Source organism: Notamacropus eugenii, chromosome 2, assembly GCF_028372415.1.
Source record: "Notamacropus eugenii isolate mMacEug1 chromosome 2, mMacEug1.pri_v2, whole genome shotgun sequence".
Taxonomy (NCBI): Eukaryota; Metazoa; Chordata; class Mammalia; order Diprotodontia; family Macropodidae; genus Notamacropus; species Notamacropus eugenii.
The window spans coordinates 404,669,876-404,697,442 of NC_092873.1; the positions used below are offsets into that span (position 1 = coordinate 404,669,876).

The window sequence follows — 27,567 nt, forward strand, 5'->3', positions numbered from 1 at the left end:
TGGGCCTTCTATCTCCCAGAGTTAGCCTCAAGCCCAGAGCACCTAGACCTGCTGTTTGCTGTTGCTTCTATCTTTGTTGTGTCTACTCTTTCCTGATTTTAGGTGAAAAAAACCTTGTGAACTACAAAAAGTCAGAAGAATCAACACCAGAAATCTGTAAGTCTCTACTAGGTTTGGAGGAAGTCAGTCCATGAGAATCAGTCTCTGGTGATTGGCCTAGTCTAGCAGTAAAAATATTGAAGACGGATCCATCTGCCATGCCACATCTGAACTTGGTGGGAGGCAAATGCCATATAGAAACTATAACTCAACCTAATCTCCCCACCAAGTTGCACAGGTAAGAAGTGTGCTACTAGGTATGTATTATGGGGAAGTATGTTAAGGCTACGTCTTCAAAGTAAATACCTATTTGCAGAAGAGGGAGACAAATAAAAAAGAAAGAGAAAAAGAGAAAGAGAATTGCAAATTTTAGAAAACAGTTTCAGTTGAGTAATGGTACTAGCAGCCAAATTCAAAGAGGTTGAGTAGAGAGTGAGAGGAAAGAAACTGGAGGTAGCAGAATAGAAAACTTTTTCTAGTATAGCTATGAAGGAATGACATAGGACAAGAGCTTGAGAGGATGCTAAGGTAGAGTGAGGATTTTTTTAAGGATGAGAAAGACTAAGCACCGTTGAAGCCAACAGAGAAGGGGTAAACACAAGCAATATATCAAGCTCTGCATAAGGAAGATTAGTATCAGTCATCTCTCATTTATTAAGTGCCTACTATGTGTAATCTATTGTGCAAAAATGTGCCCTGCCAGGTGTCACAGGAAAAGAATACTATTCCAAGAAGAGCCTAGCTAATTTCAAAAAGCATCAGTAGTTTCAGGAATGGAAAGACTGGATGGGTGGGGAACCAGAAAATTCCTAGCAGTTTCTTAGAGGTCCCAAACTGATGCTGACAGTGTATAGTTTAGCAATCAGGCATTAAGCAAAGAGCTACAAGGAATTTTTGACTAAGTAGAAAAAAGTTTCTACAACAGAATGAAGAGATTAAAAAAACAGATTTATGCCCGTAGGAACTAGTTAGCTGGAATGTTTCAAAGAGATTAATACCTGAGATAGGAATCTCCTTTTGGAGAAGAAACACCAACTTCCATCAGGGTTCTGAGAACAAAGAGTCTTTCATAATTGGAGAAAGTTGTTAAGATTTTTTCTTTGCCTTCCTAAAAGCACTATAATTAAGAACTGGGATTTAACTAAAAAAGAGCTGGCAGAGATTACTCCTCCTCTTATGTGGAAGAGTATAAACTCTAGCCAGAAGGTAGAAACAGAAATACCACACCTTCACATCCAGTGAAGTAACCAGGCAACCAGTAGATCACCAAGTACATAATAGCCACTTGAGAGCAATACAGAGCAATATATGACAGTTTCAATATATGTCCACATATTCAAGGAAAGGCTTCACCCAATGTAAAGTCAAGTTGAAAACCAACATAGTAGAAGAAAATCCAGCAATTGCAGTACAACAACATTAATAGAAAATAGCAGCAACCCTATCTGTACCTGATGGAGGCACATTTCATGCAAATACATTTCCACAAACATGCATTCTGGGCACATCTGTTCCTTGTATATGTGCCCCAGACTTATGCTGACCCCTATATTTGTCTACTCTTACCAGTGTTAGTGTATATTTGTAGAAGCATTTGCCCCAGATTTACAGGGAAAATGTTTTATTGCTACTTTTATTTCTATAGTCTTTAAAAATATATTTGCTTTGAATCTGTGTGGCTATTATCTAGAAGGGTAATGCTCTAAAAGTAATCAATTACACAAAGTAATCCATCAACTTGATATTATGAAATTTTCCTATATCCTCATTACAATGTGTGGATTAGGTTTTTATCAATTTGAAAGGATCATAGGACTTTTGGCATATTAAGGGCCCACTCACAGCTAGACGCTACGCTACAAAAAGAGACAAAAGATAGTCCCTGCTCTCAAGGGACTCACAATCTAAAGAGGGAAACAACAAACAAATATATGCAAAATGCAATATTCAGGATAAATAGTAAATAACAAACAGAATTAGAATTAAGAATAAGAAGAGTTGGGATAAACTTCCTGTAAAAAGTGGGATTTTAGTTCCAACTTAAAGGAAGTCAAGGAAATCAATAGGTGGAGTAGAGGAGGGAAAGCATTCCAGGTATGGAGGACAACCAGAGAAAAATGGAGTATCTTGTTCATGAAAGAGCCATAATGCCAGTGTCACTGGATCAAATAGTATATGGAAGGGAGAGTAAGGTGTAAGAAGACTGAAAGGGAAGGAAGCAATTAAGTAATGAAGGGCTTTAAATATCAAGTAGAAGATTTTGAATTTAATCCTAGAGGCAATAGTGGGACCTTTGGAGTGTTATTAAGTGGATGATGAGGTAGAGTGGTTGAACCTATACTTTAGGAAATCACTTTGATGGTTGAGTGGAAGATGGATTAGAATGAGGAAGTACTTGAAGCAGATCTACCAACGTACTATTGCAATATTCTAGAAGTGAAGTGATAAGGGCCTATACCAGAGTTGTGGCAGTGTCAGAGGAGAGAAGGAGGCCTATTAGAGAGATGTTGCAAAGGTTAAATTTACAGGTCCTGGAGATGAATTGGATAGGTGAAGTGAGAATAATGAAGAATCAATGACTCCTAGGTTTTGAGCCTGAGGGACTTGGAGAATAGTGTTACTCTCTACAGTGATAGAGAAAATAGAGACATATGAATATTTAGGGGGAAGATAATGAGTTTCATTTTGGACATGTTACACTGAAAATGTCTACTAGCCACTGTATTAAAAACAGATGACACCACACAGGAAACATCTTGTGACTGGTTAAAAAGATATTGACCTTGTTTGAGCTACTTATGAAAATATTAGTACAGTGGTAAGCTTTCCTTTTTAAAGGTTTTATCATTTAAAAGCCTACGAGAGGAAGCAACTTCAAGAAGCATGACCCCTTAATCAAGAAAATAAATGCTGGCTCTGGAATCTACAGAGGTATCAATCCTCAGAACCCAGCAGAGATATACTCAGAGAACTCTATGGAAAGAGAAAAGAATGTACACAAACCATAAATTCTGAGTCAACCCTCTGCCACACATCCTCTGTACGTGGGCCTTACTACCTTTGTATTTTAATTTTGAGCCTTGTCTTCCTCAGATATCATATGTATGCAGATGGAGAAGTTTAGGGGGGAATGCTTTGTATACTACTCTTTCTATATCCATTTAGTAATTACCTTTGCTAAAAGTTAATTCATTCTACTGGGGGCTATCCCACAGGATAATCCTGTAAGGGTGAGAGAACTTTGTATACATAAGACTGTTTCATAGGTTGGGCCTGCCTTTACTACTACTTTTTACAAGAGATCCAGCATACCTCATACACAGATCTGAATTGAGATTTTGTTCCTTAAGTTAAATACGTTGTCTACCATTTTGTCATCCTAATCTGCGTAATATAAATATTATTATATTGTTAATCACAGCAGATGCCAGAGATAATTTTTTTTCATTGTGAGATTTGGGAAAGGGGACTTAACTTTTTTTGTTTGTTTGTTTTCCTGAATATCTCCCATCATAGTTTAGCTAGGTAACATAATTTCAGGAGTATTTCTCCTTAAGACCTTATGGAGCTAGACTAGGGTAATCTCCAAAACTTAAAATACCTAGTTTTGCTAAATGGATAAAAGGCTTATCCCGATACCTATTAATCATGAGTACTGCTTCTTAAAACTTCATATATTTTTAAATAAGCTTACTACCTCCACAAGAAATGTAAGTTTTAGAATTTTGTTTTAATTTTAACTTTTTTATGGGTATGTGGTAAATAAATATTAAATGGCTACATTTAAAATATTGGTTTATTATTTCTATTAAACTTTAGTATGAGAAGGCCAAAATATTTTTCCTCCTTAAAGTCTAGATCTCTAATCATTCAAATCATTTTACTAGCTTTACACTTGACAGAAAATAATACTGCCTAAATGTTTATGCATATTTCATATTTTTATTACCATCTCTGAAACTATTTTGTAATTATTTGCTCAAACTATCATGCCATTTTACAGCGGGAAGATATTTAGAGAAGGAAAGATAATGTCGAAATTATCTTTTTTATCTGACTGATGCATAATCAATGATCCACCCTCTACAGATGGCGATGAAAGCATCCAAAAAATGCTTAGATGTGACAGAGTTCATCATGCTCCACAAAAAGGAATTTTTTCATAGTATTAATGAGACTTTTAACACACACTTTCTCTAACACCCTTCTCTCCAATCACAAATCCCTTCGGGGCTTAATAAGCAATTTCTGGAAATAAATAAGATATGAGAATTGCTAAAACACTGACTTCATCACATCTGGCAACAAAAATTATGCATGGCAAGGTAAAGATTGTTTATACTGTATTTAAAATTTAAATCCTCAATAATAATTTCATGTTCTAGAAATATTCTAGGAAAAAAAACCCATGGTTTTCAGGATTTTGTCCTATTTGGATTATAGTCAGTTTTAACTTTGAATTCTAGAATAGAGTGCTGCCACTTAATTACTTCACGATATATAACTAGATTAGTCTTAATTGCAAATACTTTAAAAACTTGTGAATGAAAAAAAATTATTCTAGCTCAATGCAATTACTCAGGTTTAGAATGAAATCGTCCTAGTGAAATTACCACATATATTCTATACATATTCTCTTGGCAGGATTCAATGTTTTATTTTTAAAAGGAGATTCAATATATAAAGTTTATTTTATTATTACTGATGCCTGATCCATAAATAAACTAAATTACTCTACGATACTAAACTGTTATTTCATACTATCTAAACTGCCATAAACTAGTAAACAGCCTACAATACAGAATTTCAGTTGAAATGTTACTATTATATTAATTGTATAAATTACTTTAAAAAAGGCTGTCATTTTCCAAGATAAATTACATAAGCATTTCTTAGGCTATGAAACAAGAATCAAATTAACAGACATTGAATAATGTTTCAGTCTTTTCTACCTAACTTAAAAATTGAAAACTCACATATCAAAAACTAAACTTAAGTAAAACAAGTAAGTTAGATTGTTCCAAGTGAAAATTTACCTTTGTCTTTTCTATTGTTTTACTTGGAAAAGAGTACGCCTAAGCCACCTGAGTTACAAATATTCCAGCAACCCCTAGTGGTTACTTGTGTATATACAGTTTACTCTAAGTACAGGACTAGAATTGGTTTTTAAATTAGTGGCATGGTTACCCCAATGTCCCTAGATCACCTTCACAGATGTAGAACTAGAAGGAAACTTTGCAGTCATTTGGTTCAATCCCTCATTTTACAGATGGATAACTCAGGTCCACAAAGGAGCCCAAGGTCACACAAGTAGAAATTGTAGCATTAGGATTTGAATCCAGATTCTACTAGTAGCACTCAGATTTCACTGAAAGCTGTTTTGTTTTGTTTTGTTTTTAATAAGTGCTGCTGTAGTTTTTGTTTTGCTATGGAAAGTAAAACTAACTTATTTCATGTATTCCTTCCTTTATTCATTTAACTTTATAGTGCTAAAAATTATCACAGAGATTTAGACACAGTATCCCAGAAGAGTTCCAGGTCAAACTACCTCTAATACTGTGCCATGTTTCTTAAAAACATGTCAATATGAAATGATTGGTTTTTTTTTTAAAGATATCAAGTATATTTTTTAAAAACAATATGATTAATAATATTAGGTACAACAGAACACAGGAAGAAAAGGCAGTTATGTGCTTCTACCCTATAATTGAACTTTTATTGTTCTTTTTACAGAAATTTAAGTGGACAACTCTTCCCAACATATATTGCTTTGTCTTTAATTTTGAATAAAATTGATTAATTTTTCTCTTCTTAATCATCAATTTAGTAGTACTGGATAATAAAAATTAACTAGAATACCTTCAAAGGTAGATAGTTTTATAGCACAGAAGAAATTAAATCACAGAAAAGTCAAAGCTTTCACTTCTTGGTAGGCAATTTTGAATGAATGAATGACAAGTTTTGACTCATCCACCAACTTACACTCACATTAATTTAAACAAAGAATACAAATGCATGGCGAATAAAATAAAAGGAAGAAGTAAACTGCCAAAAGATCAGCTCAAAATTTACTATCATAAATGTTATACACTATCATTAGGGAAGAGTAAAAATTACTTGAAATGATACTTAAATTCATTCTTGGAACATGGATTTATAAAAAGCCTTAAATTATGTCAACTTATATCTGTTATGACTTAAAGGTATTTGGTTCTTATCCATAAGAAGTATGTAAATGAAACAATGCCAAAATACCTAAAATCTCAAGTTTATCCACTAGAAAACTGACATGCAGATGACATTTAACAATTAAGTATACTAAATTATGTCTGCTAAGAAAAATTAAAATTAGCTATATTTTAAGTAAACTTTCAAAATTATGACATTTAAATTGAAAATACAAAAAAAATCCATTCTGAATGACTAATCTCAAGTTACTCTACTTCAGTTAGCAAAATTCATTTTTAAAAAATAGTAACAAAGAACTGGTATTGAAGGAAAAGAAACTAAAAAGTCTATATTTAACTTGCTGCTCAGTCATTAGAAAGGTGCCCCATAATGACCATATGTTACTCAAATATGTTATCACACCTACAATTTCATCATATGTCTCCCAAGAAATTAATTAGCTATAACTTTTTCAACTTTGACAAAAACGTCTGCATCAGTCAGATAACTAGCTGTTGCAAACATTTAAAAATTCAAAGCTTTCTTCAGCTTTTATTTAACCTTTTAATTACTATTAATCATTTAGCAACATTTAGAACATCATTCATTAGGCAGCTGTCTAATTCTGTAGTTCTGAGTACCATAAATTCATTCATATGTTGTTACTTCTGGTTTATGCTTACTTATTAACCTTAAGAAATAATGTTATATTAAACATGAAATCCATTTAGAGATCAGATTTCAGGGTTACACTTGGGAAACAGATAAATGTCATAGAAAAGTATCTAAAATTTCATTTCTCTTTAGGTAGCTAAATATTTGTAGGAAGGTCTTAGACTTATAGAATGCCAAGTTATATAATATTAAAATTTATGTGAGTCAGTTAAACACAAGGAAGCTAGCATGTTAAACATCAGGTCAAATCACTGAAGAGAGCAAAAGAAAACAAAATCACATCTGCAAGAAAAGTTCAACAACTGGCAACTCGTCTAGAATGGGGGGTCACTAAAAAGTTTCTAGGAATAGTGAGCTTCAAGTTCTTCTTTCTTCTTTCCCAGACTAGGACTTTAAGAAAATATACATGACTGACCTTTGAGGAGCTTAACCATTCTAGCAAATTATAGCTCTTTCATGCACAAATCTGGCAAAACAGCTTCTTATGACTAATTAAGCAAAAATTGCACTTAGCATCAGTTCTAAAGGAGAATGCGGTCCTCTTTCCTAGGCATAAAACCATGCCTTAAAGTTAAATCATTGGCTCTCATTGATTAGCCAACAAAAGATCCCAGGGCAAAGCCCCACTTGATCATTTTTTGGGCCCTGATTGGGTGAGAGTGAATGTAACTACCAATTGTTTCTGTTAAGGCCAGAAACTCTGAAGGTCCTTTCCCTCCCAGATGGATTTTTTTTTTTTTTAAACTAGGGAAAGAGACTATTCTCTGCCTCATTTCTTACCTAGCTTTAATCAGTGAATGGGGATTGCCTCAGTCAAACTGAAACCTGTTAAAGAACTTAGCTTAAAAATGTCAAGATTTCCCACTGCATCCAGGACCACCTTCAGTCATCCTGATTTATATGTCACAACTGGACCCAGATGGCTCTGGAGGAGAAAGAGAAGCTGATGACTTTGCACAGCCCTCCCTCACTCAAATCCAATTTACTTGCATGTCATAATATCACCTCCCTGATGTCATGGTCCTCTTTGAGAATTAAAGACGAAAACAATGATAGCATGAGACAAAAATATTTTAAACAGGCAAACAGTATTTTTTACATGTTTTTCTATGTTTTAATGTTATTCCTAAGTACCCAAAGTGGCATCCAACTTGGCCAGCCTGCTCTGATGTCTGGAATCATCCATTTTTCAAAATGACTTATGTCCCTCCTGCACTTCCCTCCCTATATGTAGTCCTGCTCTCTCCACACACTACCTCAATGTAGGTGATCTTAGTATTTGGATAAAAGGAATATGATTCAACTAATCTGTTCTCTACCACTAAGTACCTGGGCCTCCATTTTCTCTTCTATAAGATAAAGAGATCAGATTAGGTCTCAAGATTATAGGATCATGTAGTTGGAGCTAGAAGGGATGGGACCCTTCTGAATTAGAATTCTAATTGATACTAACGGATGCATGCTACTGTTGAACAAATGACTGATGCTTCTTTAACCTTCTTAGAGATAGAATTTCTGGTCATTCAATGAATTGAAAATTTTTTTAAAATTCAGACAATATTGAGCAAGATATTTTTGTGTAGGAAATCATTTGTGCTTAGCACTATACTGCAAATTCCACTTAATTACAGTGCTTTCCCTCTATTATTTCCTACTTATCCTGCAAATAGCTTGTTCTTACATGGTTGTTTCTTTGTTGTCACCTCCATTAGATTGTAAGCTCCTGGAAAGTAAGCAATGTCTTTTGCCTTTCTCAGTATCCACGGTGCTTACTTAGTACAGTGCCTGGCACATGAAATGCTTAATGCCTGAGTCTTATCAGATCTTTAAGCTATTCCCCCTCTTCATTCATCTTCCTTTCCTCTGTTGTTGAATCCATGAAGTCTCTGAAAGCTTTAAGCATTTTTAATAATGACTCTCATACCAGGAGTACCAGAAGCTCTGGTAATCTAGGAAGAAGGGAAAGATAAGAGCTGTGATTTAACACTAGGATGTTGCTAAGTCAGGGACATCGTATATATAATCAAACAAATAAATATTTATTAAGTGCTAAGAACTTGGGATCCAAAGACAAAACCAAAATAATCCCTTGCTCATTAGGAACATATGCGCACACATGCACACATACTCGTATTAGGAGATCACACATGAATGCCTATGTAGAGGCAAACACAAAGTGAGTAAAAAGTGAAAGATCAAAAAAGGCATCATGAAAAGTTGACATTTAAGCTGAGGTTTTAGGCAGAGGGACAGTAGGGTACATCTCACGTCAGTGCAAAGGCAAATACCGGAAACAGGGATATGAGGAACGCTGGGAAGATATGCTGCAGGATATGGCATACATGGTATATATGTAATAAGGATGGAAAAGTAGTCAAGGACTTCAGATGCCAAAGAAGATTTTCTACATTATCCTAAAAGTAACAGGAAAGCAGTGATGATTACTGAATAAAGGAATGATAGTCAGATCTGTATTAATTACTCAAATGGATCTGTGATCTTTTTGATTCCAGAGTTCCCTGCTATGGAAATCACAATCCACCCATGAGTGCTCCTTCTGTGGACCTCTGGTCCATATCCTCCCAAAAGCTGTCACCAGCTCATCTCTTTACACTATAAAACATTCTGACAATATCCTTTACTTCTGATCTTTGGGACTGTTTGCTGATTACACACTGCTTGCTCACACTCTCCATTTATGTTTCCACTGCATTTGTCATATTTCTCTTTAGTTCTAACAGCAATGGTGTTCAGTCTTGCTGTCACAGAGCAACACATGTACTGAAATGATACACCTTTGCTGTTATATGCGAAGCTTTGGAGTCAGTATAAATGTTTTATGCTTTTCCCAAAGATATTTTAGCCTTTCTCTTCCTTCTTTTTGAATCTGAGCTCAGTTCACACACATAGTTGGATAGGCTCTGTAGGATGTCTGTTCAGATGTATGTTAAAATTTGAGCAACATTTTTCATCCATTTGGTCTTTCCTGCATGAAACTCAGATCAGTCCAATAAACTCAATATTTTATGAAGCGCCTCCTATGTGCCAGGCACTGTGCTAACTGCTGGGGATACAATTAATAAAAAGAAAAACAGTTCCTCCACCTCAAGTTTACAGTCTAAAGGAGGAGACAATACACAAAAAGAGACCAGAAGAGGTGGGGGAGAGAACAGATAGGACACCAAAGGTGCAGAGGTATCTTGTTCTGTGGAACTGAAATCAGGCAGGGCAGCAGATGCAAAAAGTAATAGTGTTCTTTTCAAAAATTCCTTTGGTAGCTGTGAGAAGGATATATTAGAGTGGGGAAAAAAGGAGTAAGGAAGCCTATAATTATGAGGCTATTCCAACAGCCCTGGCAAAAAGTATCAGACTTCAACAATCAATATTTATTAAGCATCCATTATGTACCAGGGACTGTGCTTCACTAGTGGAGTGGCAGTTTGAGTGGAGTAAAGGGGATAGATTCAAAAGCTACTGTTGGGGTAGAAATGACAAAACTATTCCTACAAGCAGAGATGAGGGCTAAAAGTAAAAGGATAATAAGTGTTCCTCAAGTTAGACAGACAAGGTAATATTTCAGAGTAGAGCTAGTAAGATTCCAACATCAGAATCCAAATAACAGAAGAAAATTACAAATCTATACAATTAGAGTAAAATATTAGATAGTGAAGAAACTTAACATATGGAAAAAATAAAATTTATGACATACCTACCTGTTATCACGAGAAGAAGCTAAGATAGATATAATTTCTATTTACATGTGTTATACCATGGAACTCCATGTGAAGATAAATTACATGTACCTCAAGAAAAAGAATATTAAGATTCTCATGCAATAATATAGATACAAATATTCCAGGCATGTTGGGGGTGGGTAGAAACTATTAATAAGTTATTTAATTTTTTTTTAAAAAGAGAAATTAAGTTTAACTAAAACTATCTAACGAGCCACAGAAAAATCATCCATAAAATATTTTGCCTCTTTCATGCACTGCTGGCCAATCTTGCTGTTAACTCTAAAACAGCCTCTCAGACTCCAGCATATCTTGAACAGAACAGAAAGTTTTATGTGACAATCAGTCACAATACCAATAAATTCCCATCTTGTATCTATTTCTGCATTAGATATCATTCATTTTTTTATCCTTCAAATGCAACAATCCTAGCATAGGTAAGTCCACCTATTAGGGAAAGGAAAAGGAAGGAGAGAATACATTATTTCTGAGTTGAAATGAAATAAATATAGCTGTTAATATCATTTTGTTTTTTAGCTACCACCCAGAAAGTGTCCTGACTGCTTCCACAGAGGAGTTGAACAGAAAGGCAAACTAGTTAAGAGAAAAGGAGCTAGGAAGTCTTCCTGAGCAAGTGTGTTCATCCTTCATTGCCAAAGAAGACCATGCCAACAGAGAAATAATGACATGACTTGCACCTGACTTTGTTTTGAGTGAGGGAGGGCTGCATGGGTCACCAGTCTTAATTCTCCTCCAGAGTCATCTGAATCCAGTGACCAGATATTCATCAGGATGACTGGAGATGACCCAGGATGAGGCAACTGGAGTTAAGTGACTTGCCCAAGGTCACACAACTAGTGAGTGTCAAGTGTCTGAGGTAAGATTGGAACTCGGCTTCTCCTGACTCCTACACTGGTGCTCTATTCACTGCACCACCTAGCTGCCCGCCTCCTGAGCAAGTAACACTGTGGAAAAGGTAAATATGGTAGTCACATGTGTGCGAGAGGTGATTAACACTTTATTTGTTGTGTGTCTGAATGTTACTGAAGTAGCTTATTTGTACCCATGAGAATAAGTGTATTTGAAAGAGTCTGTGTTTAATATCATAATATGCAAAGGACTTATGAATTCTCTTAGTGACTTTTCCAAGTATAAGACTGATAAACATTTACGGCATTTTCGTAAATGTTAACAGAAAGAAAATTGTACACTACTGAATAATTCCCAAACTTTGTACTTCTCCCATAATCTACAGTCCTTACTTTCTAATGAGTATTAACAAGAAAACAGATTCCAGTACCATCAATATGCTAAATTCACAAGTAAATAATAACTTAACTTTATAGTTGTTACTGGGATAGACATTTTAATCATTCCCCAAAAGAAAACACCCACTTCTGTTATACTTTATCAGAGCTGTAGGTGCCAGAAAGAATGATCAGTCTCTACCAGTAAAGATAACCTACTATTATATGAGAGGTATAACCTAAAGACTCCAACCTGATTTCCTCCCACTATTCCAGTTTCAGAGAGGAGGGGGAGTATATCCTACCCAACTGAACACTAAAGGCCCAGAGTTCTACAATCATCCCTACTTCAACAGTAACTAAAAAGACGAACCATACCTTACCACTTTTATTCAGTTACAAAAAAGGTCTTTGATTGTGTTATATAGTCAACCAACTGTGTATACTAGGAGTGAACAATTCCTAGGAACTTCTAGTGAATCAATGATCAAAAGTGTAAGCAGAGGAAATGTACTAAGACTGGTTGAAAAAATTAGGTTGACCTCTTGGTCTACTAAGTATTAAGAGGAGATTGTAGGAAAAAATTCTGAACTCTATGAGGATATGGACTATCCTTCCTGTAAGAGGTATAGGGGACTCCTAGAGTTTCTTAACTTCCTTGTCTCCCATTCTTCAGCATGGACCAGTTAGAAACAATGCATTTAGATGGAAACTGAAAGAGATCAAACTAGACATATGAAAGGGAAGTCCCTAAGTCCCTCCACAAAAGAAGAAAAGGAATTCCAATCAACTAGGACCTACAAGTTTGCTTTCCCAGATTTTTTGGGAGGATTTTGTACTTTGATCCTAGTTATATATCTTCTTGGTAAATATTCTTTGATAAAAGCTAATTAACTCGTAATCGATCTTGGGAAGATACCAGTCTGGCAGATGACATTACAAAACACACATTGGAGTTCATGAGCAAAAGTACTAGAAATCCTCCCCAACCTTCAAGGTTACTCCTAGAACCCTGAAGAAAGAGGTAATCAGCCACCTCCCAAGCAGTGAGAGTGAATCTATATCCTATGCTACATTAGCACAGTACTTATTATGTCATCGATTCACATGGAAGAAACGAAGGTTGGTTTCCAGGAATCAGATAAAAATACAGCTATCTCTGGGAAATATAACAAATTAAAATTATCCTTTATTAATAGTAAATTCTTCATCAGATCTAGTCATCCCTAAAGATCTAGTCTAACACAAGGGATATTTAAATTCTGGCAGGAACATACTTAGCCTAGAAAGGTCCAACAGGCAGGTACCAAAGGTAACTCCTATAAAATGTGTTTTACATACACATTATGATGTAAGGTCATTTGGCCCACCCAAGGCTAGGGAACACTTGAATGGGGGGGGAGGGGGAAGGCCTTAAAAAGAGGAGAGGATGCTAAAAAAAAAAAATCTTCTTTATAATTTTATATAAATCCAGACTTACAAATAAAAACAATATCTCTTCTAAAGATTAAGTTAAATATGTCCCAAAAATATGCATTATTATTTTTTCAAATGTGTGCAAGTGCTAGTATGACTAATACAATTATTGAACCCATAGTAACTTTTTATAATTGTGTTTTTTCTAACTCAATATACAATAATACTACACTAACTAGCATGTATGTATTTAAGAAATGTTATGACATCCAAAATAGTGTAATGTGATTTGTAAGATAGTGATGTAAATTGTTTTCAGAAGCAATGCCTTTCCCAAGACCTCAAAACTAAAAGAAACATCCCAAATGTATAGTAATCAAAGTTGCAACATAAAGAAAAGATAACAAATATTACGCTCTTAAGGAAAGTTAATGGAAAACTCCAAATTCAAAAAACAAATGCTATAAGTTTGTCAGAAATAATAGAGCAGAAATAATACAAGAAATTCTGTAAAATTCAAAAATTTTTTCAGAGAAATTAGGATGTCAATTATGACAGAAATCAAAGCATGTCAAAATGAAATGAACAAGTCAAAGACAGACAGAAAAAAATGAATTTCTCTAAAAAAAATTTCTCTAAATTTGAACTTAAAAATACAGAATAAAATCTGACAATATAGAAAAAGACAACAAATTTGAAAGTGAAATAAATGACTTTTATTCTACTCCAGGTATAGGAAAGCAAGATAAATACAAAATAAATTCAAAAGATTGGTTTTTTAGAGGGGGCAAAAACAACTGACAGAATCAGAAAATGCTTCTTTAAGGAGGTGGTACTTGAGTTCAAACTTCAAGGGATTTGGGATTTCAGGAGATAGAACATTCTGGTCATGGGGAAAAGCCAGTTTAAAACCATCAAGATGGGAAAAGGAATGTCTCATATGGGACAAAAGAATGCACAGAGATAATTTAAATGTGAATTCAAATGAATTAAAAAGGTCAAATATCACACTGCAATATTTAAGAAAATTGCCTACTCGTTTTAAAAACAGAGAAAATGCACTTATCAACAGACCCCATGGATCATCTACTAAGAATCTGTAGACTTGAAGCCCCAAAGCATGTGCAAGTTAAGTTTCAGAATTTCAATATCTAATAGCCCACAGCTATTCTCTGTATATAAGAAATCAGAGACAGAATATTCAAAACAAAACAAAGGAGATTAGGATATACCTCTAAACAACATGCTAAGAGAACAGGACTAACCAACATGTAGGAGATTAATAATCAATGGGGGGAAAAAAAGATGGCCTTTCAACAAAAGAAGTTGAGGCACCATTCTATATGTATGCTCTTACTTACTCTCCCTGAGCTAGCATGAAATATTTACCTGTAGCTTTCGAGGTAGACTGAGGAGTTATGTGTTTTTTCCTCAACTCCATCAGCTCAAGCTCCTAACTATTATGTCATAACCACTACTACTGTTACCTCCCAGACACAAAACACCCTTGTTCCATTTAATCACTTAATATCTATAGATAATGGAAAGGCTTTTGTCAAAATCCAGTACTCATATTTATTACATTGAGGACTGAGAAGAGGTTTAAAGTGGGTAAAACAGAGGAGAGGCAAAAGGATGACACTATAGTCAGAAAAAAATATCAAAATTATATACTGTGGAGATAAAACAATTGTGTGTTAAAAGCAAGGGTATAACTATCCCGGTGTAACTAGGAGTAGCTTATGGTGGAGAGGTTGATGAACTGGAAGATGAGAATTTGAGGGGACATCAAACTGAATTCCCCTAAGAGTATGAGGTGGAGAAAAGAAAACTATGAGCCATGTAAGAAGCTTCTTGATAAAGGAAGAAAAATGACCTAGGTGTTAATACAGAGCAGTCACCAAAATCTCCACAGGGTTACACATACCCCATCTGAAATGAACCTCGGAGGAGAAAAGGTTACTGACTGATGGTTGTAGAAGAGTCTGAAAGTGTGAGTAAAGAGAAAGAAACATCTCTAAATTAAATGTGTTAGTCATTGGTGAAGATAAATCTAGTGCTGAAAATAGTAAACAGATATGCAGGCTTTGGGGGAAGCCTGATTTCTAAGACTACAAAGATGAAAAGAAAGCATGAGAAGAATAGGCCTGATGGAAAGAGTAGCCTGTAACCAACAGAACAGGTCTTCCACGAATAATGAATGACTTGAGCTTTGGCCTATACCTCACAGAAATATGAATCATAGAGATTCTGAGGTGAGCCACAGAGCAATTGGTTGTTATACCTACAGCAGCAGATGAGTAGATAGCAAGTTTGAAGTCTTGCCTGAGGCTTCATCCAGTATTAAGTAGAATAACTCCCTCAGTATTTGGAAGTTCTAATCTAGAGGATCTTTGATCCTAGACTGGTAACAAGGAAGAAGTAAAAGTAACAGGGCAATCCTTGTGTCTAGCCAATATGATGGTCAGAGCAGGGTCTGGTAGAGTCCTGGGGCCTCTTGGTTATATAGCAGTTAACAGAAATTACTACAGGATTAGAAATATTCCCCATGATTAACATGAAGCTATGCTATGGAAGTAAAGATGGAATGACACTAGGAAAATAATTTGCCTAATTAAAGATATACGTAACAAAACAACAGGAACTACTATATGAAAAGCTGATAGAATACGATAGTCATTTATACTAAATCTTTAAAAGCACAGACATGAAAGGGCCCATTTTTAGTACAATAAAAAGTACACATGTAAAACCAAGAGCAGAATTATTTACAATGTAGAAATATTGTAAGCTTCCCCCAAAAATGTGGAAATAAAACCTAGGTAGCCCAGTAGACAAAACACAGGATTAGAAGTCAGGAAGACCTGAATTTGAATTCTACTTTGGCCATTTCCTAGCTGTTTGATCCTGGGGCAAATGACTTTTAACTTCTCTTTAACTGAGTCTCCATCTATAAAATGGGAAGAATAACACTACCTCCCTCACAGAGTTGAGAGGATGCAAGCTATCATTCTTCTCAACTACTTAAAGCAAAAAGACAAGAAAAATAAATTAAGGGCATAAGCTGGCAGAGAAAACAAAATTATAACTATTTGTAGATGGCATGATGGTTGATGTAGAAGACTAGCCTACCTCCCCATACATAATAGCAGAGAAACCAATCGAGATAATTAATAATTGTAATAAAACATCAAAATACATAATAAAACCTACAAAAATCATCAGCATTTCTAAATAGAAATCTTTTAAAGCAAAAAGAAGTAATAGAGAAATCTCATTCAAATAAGTACTGAAATTCACTTTGGGAATCAACATACCAAGATACATTCAAGAATTATATAAATAATGATGTCAAAACATTCTTCAAAAAAATAACATGATCTAAATAATCTGAAGGATAATCATGGTTCTTGGTCAGGCAGTACCAATATAATTAAAATTACACTGTCTAAGTCAATTCTGATTTACTGGTATCCCAATTAAACTGCCAAAGGGTTACTATCTCATGGAACTAGATCAAGCAATAACAAAATTCATTTAGAAGTCTAGAATCTCAAGGCAAATAATGACAAAGAATATGAAAGAAGGAGATACAGCACATCCAGAGCTCTAATTATTACAAAATAGTGATAAATAAAACTATTTGGCGCTCATTACAAAGAGACCAGTAGAAAAGATAAGCAAGTCTGCAAAATAATCACAAGTTGCTTTGTGTTTTGTGTTTCAAATTTGCATATTTAATCACTGTTCAGTTATCCAAGAACGCAAATTCCTATGGAGAGAACTCTCTATTAGGCAATGAGGACTGGGAAAAATGGAAAACACTTTGGCAGAAATTAGATTTAGACCAGCATCTTACCCAATATGTTATAATAAATTCAAACAGATACACAAGCAAAATATAATAGGTCAAATAAAAATAAAATTAACAAAGCAGAATACTTTCACAATGGTGGTTATAGAGAAAATTTTAATGAAATAAAAGATAAAACCAACAATTTAGGTTATATAAAATTTAAATGCTTTTGCATGAGCAAAAATAATGCAATTAGAATGAAACTGTAAAATGGAGGAAATACTTTTATCCAATATTTCTGATAAAGAACAAAACATGACAATGTCACAAATATATTAACAGGACCAAAAGTCATTCCTTAATGGGATACATGCTTAAAGGATATAAATACAAGTTATTTTCAAAAGAATTGCAAACTATCAATATTTTGATATTTCACTTCATAGCCATAAAATGAGCAATGAAGATAAAAGACAGAAATATTGTTGGAGTGCTTTGTGGAAAGACATGACATATTAATACACTATTGTTAAAACTGTGAACTGATACAACTATCCTGGAAAGTTACTTGAAATATTAAAGTAACTAAACTAAAAGTAACTAAATAATCTTTAACCTTATGATTCTATTATTGGGCACATACCCTTAACGAGGTCAAAGTCAGAAAGGAAGACTCCACATGCAAAATGTTAATAGCATTATTTTTTGTGGTAGCAAGAAAATAGGAGAAAAATCTGGTGCCTATTGATTGGGGAATGACTGGCCAAACTGTGATAATACAAAGAACTCATAGATAAATGGAAATACTTGTATAAACTGATGAAGTCAAATAAGTAGAGTCAAGAGAACAACGTACAAAAATGGGTAGAAAAATGTAAAGGCAAAGAACAATAAAAGGAAGTCAAACAGAAATCTTAGAAAACCAATGACAAAATGCATTTCCTTCCTTTTAAACTGGAGGTCTTTAGCTGTGAAATTTTGCGTATACTATGAGAAATAGTTGCTATGCTGGTTGGTTTTGCTCAGTAGATTTTCGTTGTTACAGGAGAGTCCAATGAAATGGGAGATATATATATATCCATAAATGATTGTGAGTAGGGAAAAGACAACACTTAACTTTATTTTTTTTAAAAAAATCTATTTCCATTAGAAAATAAAGAGATCCTCAAACATGGAAAGTATGGAAACCACTTCTTAAAGAACTGATTCATTTTTAAGTTGGCTATAATTCTGTAGTTCCCACTTTCAATACTTTTTAAATATTCCATAGTTAGTTTCCATATTTATACTAATTATCACATTTTATCCACTTCTTTCCCACAATACACTCTCATCACATTATCATTGGGTGGCTTTGCTATTTTTTTCATTGTTGTTATATTAATTACAGTAAATCTATTTATTTACAATTTGTTTTATTTTTTCTCTTCTGAATCACAGAATTTGTTATTATTTTTATGCTACTGTAATATCTATCAGGATCAATTTGTGTCTTTGATTTTTATAACTTTCTTTGTAGCATATGGTGCTTTAAGCAGGACTTATGGGTCCTTTTGTCCAGGTACTAAACTGGCATATACCGCCAGAATTTGTATTTCCTTAAAATAAAAAACCCCAAATTGTCATTAAAATATACACCTTAACTTTGTTCATTCTCTGACAACTTCTCATTTACTAATATTACTTTATCACTATCACCAAACATATAGAAGACTACTCTAATATTTATTATTTTTTCTCCCATATCACCAATCAACTGTTAAATTAGAGTGAAAATGTAGATAACACTGTGGTTCAAATGCTCTAATAGTTGAACCCTAGGATAAAAAGCATCAAGCCTTTTCCCTATCTTTATGTACCATACCCAGTCACCTAAAAGATAACCACATTTATTCTTCAAATGCTTTTTCTGTTGCTATGAAGCAATGACTGACTGCTTAGTTTTTCAAGTCCCAGTCCAGATTCTCAGTCACTCACCCGCCCGCCATCTTATGAATCTTGTGCTTCCTCTCCTCCTGTGGGCTCCACCAAAGAGGACTCTATAAAGTAAATGTGGAGACAATTATTGCCAAAAGTAACAGAATATGGGATTCTTAATAGATCTAGAAAGGATAATTTTGGAAGCCCTAATCTACTAATTTGCTTAGAAAGCAAAATCTGAGTCTAGAAATTAGAAATGCAAAGCTAAATTTCTTTTAAGTTTCATTATCTGAAAGGCTGTCCAATTAATAGCAGAAAACTCAAAACTCTTGAAAAGAAACTTAGAAGCTCCATAAACAAAATCTTAATTCTATTGGTCAATAAAACCTCAAGGATGCTGCTGCTTTCCTGGGCTCTATTCATCACCAAAATCAATCTAAATGTATAGGACACTGAAATACATACTATTACGCTACAAAGAAAATTCTTGTTATGAAATAACAGCCTTTGGATGAAAAAGGATTATTGCCATAATTCCAAATGTCGCTGTCATCAATCTTAGTAATAATAATAATAAATGTAGATATCTGACAAAGATGTTGAAAATAAAAATAATATCATGTGGAAAGGAGGAGGACAGGCTTATAGATGAGTTAGTGCAAAAAGTAATTCAGAATTGCAGTTATAAAACTAGAACTGCTTTAATTCTTATTTCACTAACTGTTGAACACAGACCCAGAAAAAAATGATAGGAAGAATATTAGTGGCCCCTCAATCAACTCTTGCCTACTTTCATTCACATCACCTGCGATTCATTTCACCACTCACCACTGCTAAAATCTTTGCTTCCCACTATTTCTGCCAACTTTTTTTTTCTCCGTTAGGGGAACTAGACTGGGATACCTTAGTGCATCTATCCCTGGCAGGTTCAGATTGATACAATGGTCTGCTAGACACTGTCTTCTGTGAAAATGATGCCCCCAAAACACATTAAATACACTCATATTTATCAGATCTTTGCATTTTAACCACCATTTGTAATATAATACTGCTAATAAAAATTACAAGAATTCAGTTACTCAGAATAGCAGCGGAGGAACTCTGAAGAATCCCTTTTTTTCTGGAACAGAAAATTTACTCTTCAAACAACGAAACTGACTGTTTCAAATGAAACTGTTCAATGCCTCATCAAAGCACAGATTTGACTCCAGAAATTTCTTAAAGCCTATATCAATGCAGATCATATAAATTCTGGCAAGGCCTACCAAGCTAGAAAGGCTTCAAATGCCTGTTCTCCAAAGAGCAGCTGAGTTAAATCTGAAGATACAAGAAGTTTGGACACCAAGGGAACACCACTTTGTATTTGGTTTTTTGGCTACAGTAATTCACAAAGAATCGAGGAGTTGTAATAAGCATTAGTGGATTAAGTACCCATACCATGAAGCACTGAAGTACCTTTGTATACTGCTTTGTTTTTCTTCAAAGCAATTTTTAATATTTTTTTCATTTGATATTCACCAAAAAATGCTATCTTACAGACAGGCATAATTATCCACATCCCATTAAGGTAAGAAAATTTCAGGGACTTGCCAAAACTAGAACCAAGATTTTCTGATTGCTAATCCAGTACTCACTGTCTATTACTAGAGAAATATTGTAAAACTGTTATTCATATTTACTCCTAAGGCATTGCGATGAAAATAAATTGCTTTCTTAATGTCTTAAACTGATCACTATAATGAATAACTGACATTTCTGGAACATTTCTGTCATCCTTATACAAAAACCACTATACTCTACCTTTCTTCTCCAACAAGGCATTTAACTACCACTCTGGGACCGTGGTGAGAATTTAAAAGGTCTATGTGCCCCAAGAACTACCAAGATATTCTCTGTCAGTCTTAGCACCATGTTTACCTTTACTCTATCAAAAGTATCCTGGAAAAGATTTGTCAATTATTTAACCATATAACTCCACCAACCATCCCTGTGACCTCCAGACACCTTTTTCTGGCCAAGGCTCCCCTATATTTGCTGTCTTCCCCTTTTAGAGTGTAAGCTCTCGGAGTGCAAGGTTTACTTTGCTTTATGTATCCCCAATACTTAATGAGTCTCTTTTTATCACTATGGATTGTCCTTTGACTTTTTAGCATCATTTAAAACATTTTCTACTTTTTTCAAATCAGTACCTGCTTCATCTTCTCTTAGGAGCACAAGACTGAAGTTGGATTCCCCTTTTCATCAGTGAGTCATTTTGTAAGCCCAGGCAAAGCACTTGTTTCACCTATTTCATCGGTGGTTTTGTTTTGGGGAAGGAATGCTTACAAATCCCTATACCACTATGCCATCATTGGTATCTTTTGCCACTTTAATTCATTTCTTCATTTTCAAATGCTCCTTCTGCACTATCCTATTTTGAGAGACCATGACTAACCTAAAGACTTTTAAAATTATTAATCTTAAGTACTGTTCCTTATAGGCATAAATGTAGATTCTGGATCTCTTCATTCAGATACCCTTTTTGATTACTGAGGTACAATGAATGAATGAATAAATGAAATGGATTAAATGAATGAATGGATATTTATTAAGCACTTACAATGTGCTGAGCATTGGGATATACTAAAAGAAAAGACAAATCCTGCTCTCAAGAAAAGTTGCAACCTAATAAGAGCTAACTTGTATAGATTTCAGCTACAAGTCAGATGGAAAAATCCCTTGGTCCTTAGTGGGCAGCAGCAAATAGGTGGTAATATACCTTCTTTAATGTTACTTACACTGACAAAACCATTCATTTCTGATGCTGAATCATTCAACAGTGCTAAGGTCTTCACTGGTAAGAATTTTCTCTTCAGGGTCTTCAGTAGCTATGGCTACAGCATCCCCACTGAAGAGGTCACCAGGTCTTATCTCTGCCAACAGTTGATTCCCAGGATGGTACCTTCAGGGCCTTGGTGAAAAGCAGGACAAATGGTTGGCAGGTTGGTGGTGGGGGAGAAGAGAGAGCAGGAAAGATACCACTCTCAGAGCTGTTTGATTCAATTGATGAAAAGCTGGCATTAGTGATAGGAAGCAAGGTGGGCCCCCTCTCTTGATTACTGCTCCCTTCAGTGATGACTGCAGAGGCCAGGCTGCAAGTAAGGACAGTGATAAGTGGTAAAGAGGCTGGCGAGGAGGAGTGATGTTATTCTCAAAGCTCTTGGGTTCAGGTCTTTGGCAATCTTCACAGGAGTATGAGAGGAGGTAGTCATCTAGACAGAACTGCTAGTGATTAGACTTGCCTGGCACATGCTATACTACCTATCTCTGCCTCATGATGGCTTCTTAAATAAGACATTTTTAAGGACACATTATGTAAAAAAGAACTTTTTTTGACAAATACTTATTTTTAAAATATTTATTAAGCCACTTAGTTCACACACGACTATGAAGAATCTTTTACCTTTGTGTCTTCTCTTTACATTTTAGGATCCATCCCACTTCACAGTACCTTGGGAGTATACCTTCTACATAACTGTCCAACTGATCTACTTAAAGTATGTCTGACCATGCCACCCCTCTATACAATAAATTCCTGTGACTCTTTATTGCCTCCAGAAGCAAATATAAAACTTTCTGGTTAGTTTTTAAAGACCTTCATAACCTGGTCTCTTCTTAGTCTTCACAAATCTTACTCCCCATTCACATAATCTATGATCCAGTGACACTGGCCTCCTTGCTATCCCTCAGCATAAAATTCCCATTTCCCAACTCTGGCCATTTTCAGTGGCTGTCTTCCATGCCTAAAACTCTCTCCCTCTTCATTTCCCCCTCTAGCTTCTTTGGCTTCCTTCAAGTTTCAGCTTGAGTTTCACCTTCTGTAAGAACCTTTTCCCAATCTTCCAGTTAATGCCTTCCCTCTGAGATTATCTCCAACTTATCTTGTCTACATCTTCCTTGTACATAGTTCTTTACATGTCTCTCCATTGCACTGTGAGTTCCCTGAGAGCAGAGACTACTTTTTGGCAGCAAGGTGGCTCAGTGGACTTGGAGTCAGGAAAGACTGAGTTCAAATTTGGCCTCAGAGACTAACTACTACCTATGTGACCCTGGGCAAGTTACTTAACCTCTGTCTCAGTTTACTAATCTATAAAATGGGAATAATAGTATGATCTACCTCCAAGGGTTGTTGTGAGAATCACATGAGATAATATTTGTAAAACAATTTGGAAGCTTTGATGAGCAATATAAATGCTAACTATCATCATCATCTTCATCCTTTGGCACTTACCACAGTGCCTGGAACATAGTAGGCACTTAATAATTTTTATTGATTTGTTTGCTTGACTTCTTAGTATCAGAGAATTATAGTTTGGGGAGCTGGATAAGACTCTAAGCACTCATCTAGTTCATTTTATATAAGAGGAAAGCGATACACCCAAGATCAACCAGCTTGAAGAAAGTAGTAAAATAACTCCTTAAAATCTGTCAACTCTAATACTATGCTCTTTCATTAAGTATTAACAATTTCAGGAAGTCTTTCACTTTGCAGATGTACTCCATCTTCATTTTCTTTCTTTTTTAACATTTCCATAAGAAACTAACATTAGTCAAGTGCATTCCATGTTTTGATGAGGACACTGAACTTTGGAGACTAATTGACTTGACTGAGGGCATATAACTAGTAGATGGGAAAATCAGACTTTGAAACCAGGTTCTCTGACTCCAAATTATTTATGTTTAAAAATATGCCACTGATTATTTACTTTTTTAATGGTAAAAGTTCCCCTACACTAAAGTTTTCCATTTATATATATACACATACATACACACGCACACACATATATGTATTACAGGTTGAACCACTGCAAAAAAGGCCAATCTTTTCCTTACTGCACAACAGAAGTTACCATCCTTTAAAAAGTGAGATGTACAGTTGCTGACCTCTAAGTTCTTCTGGCTCAAAATTGTCAGTTAGTATAGAATGGGGAGTGGCATCCTAACACAGGTAAAAGTTGAATAATATTACACTGTTCATAAATATCTTTCCTATGTGTTCTACCAATTGTTTATGTCTTTCGTTTTTGAAGAAGACCATGACATCAGAAAAATGATGACATGACTTGCACTTGACTGTGTTTTGAGTGAGGGAGGGCTGTGCAAGGTCACCAGCCTCACTTTCTCGTCCTGAGCCATCTGGATCCAGTGACCAGATATTCATCAGGATGACTGGAGATGGCCCAGGACTCAATGGGAGACCTTGGCCTTTTGACTTATTCACTTAGAGGAAGGTAAAGTCTTCCTCTTTTTCAGGCAATGCCCTTTTAATGAGCAAAAGAAAAAATAACTAAATCAAACTGGGAGGGAAAGAGAAACTATAGGAGGGAGGGAGGAAAAAAGGAAGGAAGGAAGGAAGGAAGGAAGGAAGGAAGGAAGGAAGGAAGGAAGGAAGGAAGGAAGGAAGGAAGGAAGGAAGGAAGGAAAGAAGGAAGGAAGGAAGGAAGGAAGGAAAGGAGGGAGGGAGGGAAGAGGACATCTAGCCAATAAACCCCAAAGGAAGGGGAGATGGAGGCAGAAGGGAGAGGATGAGCTGGGTTACCTGGGTCCCCACTCAGGCAGTTCAGTCTACTCACAGTTTGTGTTTGCCCCTTTGTTTTCAAAGAAGACCATGACATCCACCAATTAATTCATTTGAATTATCAAGCTTAAAAACATGTAAACCTCACCAAATACTCTTAATTCTTAACCATGTGACCCTTTCCTTATTTTACAGATTTCATTCAATTACTGCTACCACTGAGCTTAAACACAGCCAATGGTACACTCCCAGAATTATCAATTATGAGATCTATTTTCTATTAAAAAAAAGGAACTGAGGGGGTGAAGCCAAGATGGCAGAGCAGACAGACACACACACTCTAGCTCTTCCCCCACAGCCCATAAAATACCTGTAAAAAATGACTCTCAACAAATTCTAGAGCATCAGAAGCCACAGAATGACAATGCAAGAGATTTCCAGCCCAAGGTAGACTAGAAGGCCGAGAGGAAAGGTCTATCACACAGGGCACATAGTAGAGTACAGCATAGCCATGGCCAAGCAGCACGAGGAGGAACAGGACTGGAACAGGCCTCGGGGTTGGGATCCCCAGCAGCAGTGGTGATTCTCAGATCCGTCAACCCACAAACGCCAAAGGCAGCTTCAAAAGTCAGTTCTTTTTTTACCTCGGTGACAAGGGAGCTGGGTCCTCCCCTAGTCCTGCCCCCAAGAGGCAGCACCAGCAGCAGTGGCAGTGTTGATTTGTGGATCTCTCAGCCTAAAGCCCCTGAGGGAATTGAGCAGCTGATCTGAACCTCAGCCCTAAGCACTGTCCTGGAATATGGTGTGCTGGAGGTGGTTGTGGAGAGGAAATTCTGGACAGAAAAGCTTTGGCAGCTCCCAGACCAGTGCGCAGACCCTTGATTGTGCCACTGTGGAGGAACTGAGAACTTATAGGTCCCCAGAGTATATCCTAGTCCTGACAGAGGCCTCAAAAATCAAATAACTGGCTGGGAAAATGCCCAAAATAAGACTATAGAAGGTTACTTTCTTAGTGAACAGGTCTTTTCTTCCATCCTTTAAGATAAGGAAGAACAATGCATACCTTCTAAGAAAGTCAAGGCTTCCATAGCCTCCAAAGTAAATATGCAATGGTCTCAGGCCATGGAAGAGCTCAAAAAGGATTTTGAAAATCAATTAAGAGAGGTAGAGAAAAAATTGGGAAGAGAAATGAGAGCAATGCAAAAAAATCATGAAAAGCAAGTCAACAGCTTGCAGAAGGGGACCCAAAAAACTGCTGAAGAAAATAACACCTTTAAAAATAGGCTAACTCAATTGGCAAAAGAGATCCAAAAAGCCAATGAGGAGAAGAATGCTTTAAAAAGCAGAATTAGCCAGATGGAAAAGGAGGTTGAAAAGTTCACTGAAGAAAATAATTCTTTCAAAATTAGAATGGAACAGATGGAAGCTAGTGACTTTATGGGAAACCAAGAAATCACAAAACAAAACCAAAAGAATGAAAAAATGGAAGATAATGTGAACTATCTCATTGGAAAAACAACTGACCTAGAAAACAGAACCAGGAGAGGCAATTTAAAAATTATGGGACTACCTGAAAACCATAATCAAAAAAAGAGCCTAGACATCATCTTTCATGAAATTATCAAGGAAAACTGCCCTGATATTCTAGAACCAGAAGGCAAAATAAATATTGAAAGAATCCATCAATCACCACCTGAATGAGATCCAAAAAAAGAAATTCTTAGGAATATTGTAGCCAAATTCCAGAGTTTCCAGGTAAAGGAAAAAATGTTGTAAGCAGCTAGAAAGAAACAATTTGAGTACTGTGCAAATACAATCAGGATAACACAAAATCTAGCAGCTTCTACGTTGAGATTGAAGGGTTTAGAATATGATATTCCAGAAGTCAAAGGAACTAGAATTAAAACCAAGAATCACCTACCCAGAAAAACTGAATATAATACTACTGGGGAAAAAATGGTCATCCAATGAAATAAGAGGACTTTTGAGCATTCCTGATGAAAAGACCAGAGCTGAAAAGAAAATGTGAATTTCAAACACAAGAATCAAGAGAAGCATGAAAAGGTAAACAGGAAAGAAAAATCACAATGGACTTACTGAAGTTGGACTGTTTACATTCCTACATGGAAAGATAATATTTGTAACTCTTGAAACTCTTCTCAGTATTTGGGTAGTTGGAAGGATTATATACACATATACACATACATACACACACATACACACAGAGAGCACAGGGTGAGTTAAATAGGAAAGGATCATATCTAAAAAAATAAAATTAAGAGGTGAGAGAGGAATATATTGGGAGGAAAAAGGGAGAAATGGAATGGGGTAAATTATCTCTCATAAAAGAAGCAAGAAAAAGCTTTTTTCAATGGAGGGGAAGAGCAGGGGAGGTGAGAAGGAAAAAGTGAAGCTTACTCTCATCACATTTGACTCAAGGAAAGAATAACATGTGCACCAATTTGGTATGAAAATCTATCTTACACTACAGGAAAGCTCCTCTAGGCAGGGTGGGGAAGATAATGGAAGGGAGGGAAATGGGAGGAGGGAGCAATTAGAACTAGACACTCTTGGGGAGGGACAAGGTCAAAAGAGAAAACAGAAGAAATGGGGGACAGGATAGGATGGAGGGAAATATAGTTAGTCTTACACAACATGACTATTATGGAAGTCATTTGCAAAACCATATAGCCTATATTGAATTGCTTGCCTTCTCAGTGGGGATGGGTGGGGAGGGAGGAAGGAAGAGAACTTGGAACTCAAAGGTTTTAGGAACAAATGTTGAGAATTGGTTTTGCATACAACTGGGAAATAAGAAATACAGGAAACGGGATATAGAAATTTATCTTGCCCTACAAGACAAGAGAGAAAATGGAGATAATGGAAGGGAATGGGGTTAGAAGGGAAGGCAGACTGGTGGAAGGGGTAATCAGAATGCTTGGCATTTTTGGAGGG

The 27,567-nt window shown here is 35.7% G+C and overlaps 1 protein-coding gene across 11 annotated transcripts in view; it reads right to left on the reverse strand.

Moving 5' to 3' along the window:
* Window positions 1-27,567, reverse strand: part of AKT3 (AKT serine/threonine kinase 3) — a 428,671-nt gene that overhangs the window by 305,122 nt on the left and 95,982 nt on the right. For 4 of the 11 annotated variants that reach the window (XM_072647619.1, XM_072647616.1, XM_072647610.1 and 1 more), the window contains one exon: window positions 19,113-19,174. The exons of 5 other annotated variants lie outside the window; for them this stretch is intronic. Coding sequence is in view for 2 of the 6 variants with exons in the window: in XM_072647608.1 (XP_072503709.1) it covers window positions 19,113-19,174; window positions 21,833-21,846 (76 nt within the window). In the remaining 4 variants the exon portion in view is untranslated. Of the gene's footprint in view, window positions 1-19,112; window positions 19,175-21,832; window positions 22,006-27,567 lie in introns of those variants that run through there. 2 more of the 11 variants (XM_072647608.1, XM_072647615.1) reach the window with 1 other exon arrangement.